Source organism: Lolium rigidum, unplaced genomic scaffold (genome assembly GCF_022539505.1).
Source record: "Lolium rigidum isolate FL_2022 unplaced genomic scaffold, APGP_CSIRO_Lrig_0.1 contig_34417_1, whole genome shotgun sequence".
Taxonomy (NCBI): Eukaryota; Viridiplantae; Streptophyta; class Magnoliopsida; order Poales; family Poaceae; genus Lolium; species Lolium rigidum.
Genome location: NW_025900275.1, coordinates 3,024 through 7,950, shown reverse-complemented (window position 1 = coordinate 7,950; position 4,927 = coordinate 3,024). Strand labels below are relative to the sequence as shown.

Here is a 4,927-nt window from a genome sequence, read left to right as displayed (position 1 = left end):
GACGGGCTCCTCCGCGGCGTCCGCCCTCTCCTCCGCGGCCTCGTACCGCCCGTCCGCGGTCTCGTGCCGGCCCTCCGCGGCCGCTTCCCCCATCTCCGTGTCACCGGCCTTCTTGCCGCCGCCGCGCAGCCGACGCGGAGCGCCTCGTCGTCGGCGACCCACCGCGAGTCCGCGCGCTCCTCCTCGTCCGTCCGCGGGAACCCGGCCCGGCGGCGAGGGAGAGCTTGGCCCATGTGGCCTCGAAGGGTGCGCGGCATGGCGCCGAGAGAGGTGGGAGGAGAGAACGGTGATGCGGTGCAGGTGAGACCGCCGCCGTCTTTATAGCCGGCGGTCCGGCGGAGAACTTGGGCGCGAGCGCGCGCCAATGGCGTTTTCGCGCGCGGGAACCTTGGTGCGCGCGGATCTTTCCCGCTCGTTCCACCGCCCACCATGGCCGTCCCGTCGAGGCTCGCCATGGCGCAGCGCCGCGCAACGAAGACGAACCACGTGGCGTCTCTTTGGATCGCCGCGTTGGGCGCCGCGTGCGACCCAAACGGACACGCGGACGCGGGGCGCTATCCGCGTGTCCGGGCGGCCACTCAAACGGCCCAAAACGGACGGACCAGCGCATCCGTTTGGGTCGCCCGGTTGGAGATGCCCTCAGCGCATCAGAGTCAAAACCAACTAGAGCTCTGCGTCTCTTTCCCACCTTCTGACTTTCCCCCACCTCACCTCACCTCACCGTCTTCACGTGCCCTCCGCCCCTCTCCTTGCCGCCCGGCTCGACCTCCTTTTCGCCGTCTCCAGCGGAAATCTCTGCGCGAGGTGGGAAAGCCGGCGAGCGAGATCTCCGTCGGGATTGGAGTTCTTTCCCTTCCTTTCGTTCGGTTCTTGCCGGAATTGCCAAAGATAGTTTTTTTCTCTGCCATCTGTGCTTGAGTTCTTGATTCATCCGGCGGCGGCGGCGGCGCAGGGTGGAGTATGAGGTTCTAGCCGAGGATCCCTGCGGCTTTCCATGCCAACGTTCCGCCGCCACTCGCCGGAGATGGGAGGCCGCCGCGGCCTGTACGGCTTCCTGCTCCTTTTTGCCGCCGTGCTGCTCCGCGTGCACGGCGGCCACGCCCAGACGAACCAGACTTGCGACGCCGACGACCTGGCGGCGCTCCGGGCCTTCTCCGACGGCCTGGACGGGGAGGGCGCCGGGTGGGTCGGCGGGTCGTGCTGCTCCTGGACGGGCGTCTCCTGCCACCTCGGGAGGGTGGTGGGGCTGGATCTCTCCAACCGGAGCCTCCGAGGCGCCGTCTCCCCGTCGCTCGCCTCCCTCAGCCGCCTCGCCACGCTCAACCTCTCCCGCAACGCGCTCCGCGGCCAGGCGCCGCCGGGGCTCGCCGCGCTCCCGGGGCTGCGGCTGCTCGACCTCAGCGCCAACGCGCTCTCCGGCGCCTTCTTCCCGTCCAGCGCCGACCTCACCATCTTCTTCCCTGCCATCGAGGTGCTCAACGTCTCCTTCAACGAGTTCACCGGGCCGCACCCCGCGTTCCCCGGCGCCGCGAACCTGACGGTGCTCGACGTCTCCGGCAACGCCCTCTCCGGCACCATCAACGCCACCGCGCTCTGCGGCGGCGGCGCGCCGCTCAGGGTCCTGCGGCTCTCGGGGAACCCGTTCTCCGGCGAGTTCCCCACCGGCTTCGGCCTGTGCAAGGCGCTCGCCGAGCTCTGCCTCGACGCCAATGGCCTCACGGGCAGCCTCCCCGGCGACCTGTTTGCGATGCCGGGGCTGCAGAGGCTGAGCTTGCAGGAGAACAGCCTATCCGGTGGCATCGACAACCTCGGTAACCTCTCGCAGCTCGTGCACATCGACTTGTCGTATAACAAGTTCACTGGCTTCATCCCTGACATGTTTGGGAGGTTGAGGAGGCTGGACTACTTAAACTTGGCCACCAATGGCTTCAATGGCACATTGCCTGGTTCTTTGTCAAGCTGTCCGACGCTGAGGGTGATCAGCCTGAGGAACAATTCGCTCACCGGCGAGATTGCGATCGACTTCGGTTTGCTGCCAAGGCTGAACACGTTTGATGTTGGGACAAATAGGCTGAGTGGTGCTATACCTGCTGGCCTCTCCCGGTGCGCCGAGTTGAGGACGCTGAACCTTGCGAGGAATAGGCTTGAGGGAGAGATACCGGAGAGCTTCAAGAATTTGAGCTCACTGTCGTACCTGTCGCTGACAGGGAACAACTTCACGAACCTGTTGTCGGCATTGCAAGTCTTGCAGGACCTGCCCAAACTGACCAGCTTGGTGCTCACCAACAACTTCCATGGGGGTGAGATTATGCCAGTGGATGGCATCAGTGGGTTCAAGAGCATACAGGTGCTTGTCCTAGCAAACTGTGCGCTCTCCGGCGAGATTCCCCGTTGGCTGCAGACCTTGGAGAGCCTCAACGTGCTGGATATTTCCTGGAACAAGCTGCATGGTAACATCCCCCCTTGGTTAGGCAATCTGAACAATCTCTTCTACATTGATCTGTCAAACAATTCTTTCACCGGGGAACTCCACGAGAGCTTTACACAGATGAGGGGCTTAATTTCAAGTAATGGCTCGAGCGAGCTGGCATCAACAGTCTACGTCCCGTTATTTGTCAAGAAGAATTCATCGGGCAAAGGTTTGCAGTACAACCAAGTCAGCAGCTTCCCGCCGTCACTGATCCTCTCCAACAACTTGCTTGCTGGCCCAGTATTGCCAGGGTTTGGCCATCTTGTGAAGCTTCATGTGCTGGACTTGAGCTGGAACAACTTTTCAGGGGAAATTCCTCATGAGCTGTCAAACATGTCAAGCTTGGAAGTCTTGAATTTGGCCCACAATGATCTCAATGGGAGCATACCACCGTCTCTAACAGAGCTGAATTTCCTCTCCCAGTTTGATGTGTCATACAACAATTTGGAAGGAGTTATCCCTACCGGGGGCCAATTTTCGACATTCGCAAATGAAGATTTCGTCGGCAATTCTGCACTGTGCCTTCTTCGAAATGCCTCCTGCTCTGGCAAGGCTCCAATTGTGGAAACAGCGCACCGTAAGAAGAGTAAGGCCAGCCTTGTTGCACTTGGAGTTGGAACTGCACTGGGGGTTATTTTTGTCTTGTGGATTACCTATGTGGTTTTGGCAAGGGTTGTTCGTTCAAGAATGCACGAGCGCAATCCGAAGGCGGTTGCTAATGCTGATGATTCATCGGGGTCTGCTAACTCAAGCTTGGTGCTGCTTTTCCAGAACCAGAACAACAAAGATCTCAGCATCGAGGACATCTTGAAGTCCACGAACCACTTTGATCAAGCATATATTGTTGGATGTGGAGGTTTTGGCCTTGTCTACAAATCAACACTGCCAGATGGGAGGAAAGTTGCAATCAAGCGGCTTTCAGGCGACTACTCTCAGATTGAGAGGGAGTTCCAAGCCGAGATCGAGACACTTTCAAGGGCTCAGCATCCCAACCTTGTTTTGCTGCAGGGCTACTGCAAGATCGGCAACGACAGGCTATTGATCTACTCATACATGGAGAATGGCAGCTTGGATTACTGGCTTCACGAGAGGGCTGACAGCGGCGCACTGCTGGATTGGCAAAAGAGGCTCCGGATCGCACAGGGTTCAGCAAGGGGGCTGGCATACTTGCACCTGTCATGCGAGCCCCACATATTGCACCGAGATATCAAGTCAAGCAACATCCTCTTGGATGATAACTTTGATGCCCACCTGGCCGATTTTGGATTGGCGAGGCTCATCTGTGCGTACGACACGCATGTCACCACAGATGTTGTAGGAACCTTGGGCTACATTCCTCCAGAGTACGCGCAGTCGCCCGTCGCAACTTACAAGGGCGACGTCTACAGCTTCGGCATCGTTCTGCTGGAGCTGCTCACCGGCCGGAGGCCTGTGGACATGTGCAGGCCAAAAGGAACCAGGGACGTCGTGTCGTGGGTGCATCAGATGAGGAAAGAAGACAGAGAAACTGAAGTTTTTCATCCGAATGTGCATGACAAGGCGATTGAGGGCGAGCTGCTGAGGGTGCTTGAGATAGCATGCCTCTGCGTGACCGCCGCTCCAAAGTTAAGACCGACGTCGCAGCAGCTTGTCACGTGGCTCGACGATATCGCTGAAAATTGGACTTTGATCCAGTGACAAAGCTTCCGGTTGCTTTTGTTTTTTTGCTTGAGCAGAGAATGTTGCTCAGTGAAATGATTAGCCATGTACATAATAGTATTTACATAGTGAGAAATGCTGAGAATTTTCTTCGTTTGCTGTATATGCCCGCCTAAGGGCCCGAGCTTACCCTTTTTTCATAAAGGTGATCACCAGAATGTAAAGAAAAGTTATGCTTTGTATTTTTGAACCATCTGGGTAATAATCTAGTGTTTTTATCTGCAGCTATTATATAGATTTCTGGGTATCTATTTTGTAAGTTCAGTTTCTGATATGATAAAAAAAATCTTGTGGCTGTTTTGTTTCAGTAACTTGCTACAATTTAACAGGCGCAAATTTCTGCAGTTTCTTGTAGTGAACTTGCAGTTTCATAGCGAGAGTTGAAGGATCAATACAATCGCATGGTGCTGTCTGCACAGCGTTAGCTGTGTTTATATCAGTTTATCCGATGACTTCACTAATGGTTCGAACCGAAGATGCTAAGTTTTTCGAAATGAGCTAAGTAGATCAGGTGTTAAATCGCCAACGTGCCTGCCTACCCAAATTCTTGTTACTAATTGATTGTATAGAAATATGGTGAGCTTTAACTCATATACTCCAGTTCATATTTCTACACCCAAGCGGTGTCCATTTCTTGGCACCTCAAAATCTCTAGCGAAAAAAAATCGAGATAAGTAGCGAAATGTCAAATATTCTTGCATTCCCCTTTTTATTTTCCATACCATGGTCTTTCTGAGCCCAAATTTATAGAGATACCGA

The 4,927-nt window shown here is 55.8% G+C and overlaps 1 protein-coding gene across 1 annotated transcript; it reads left to right on the top strand.

Annotated features, from left to right (window-relative positions):
• Nucleotides 1–994: 994 nt before the first annotated feature.
• LOC124681147 (phytosulfokine receptor 1-like) lies at nt 995–4,396 on the top strand. Its single transcript, XM_047216096.1, has one exon. The coding sequence runs from the start codon at nt 995–997 to the stop codon at nt 4,145–4,147; it is 3,153 nt and encodes a 1,050-aa protein (XP_047072052.1). The 3' UTR covers nt 4,148–4,396.
• Nucleotides 4,397–4,927: the final 531 nt, after the last annotated feature.

What these genes read in the sequence shown, in the direction of transcription:
- LOC124681147 (XM_047216096.1), top strand. Translation starts at nt 995, where the DNA reads ATGCCAACGTTCCGCCGCCACTCGCCGGAGATGGGAGGCCGCCGCGGC.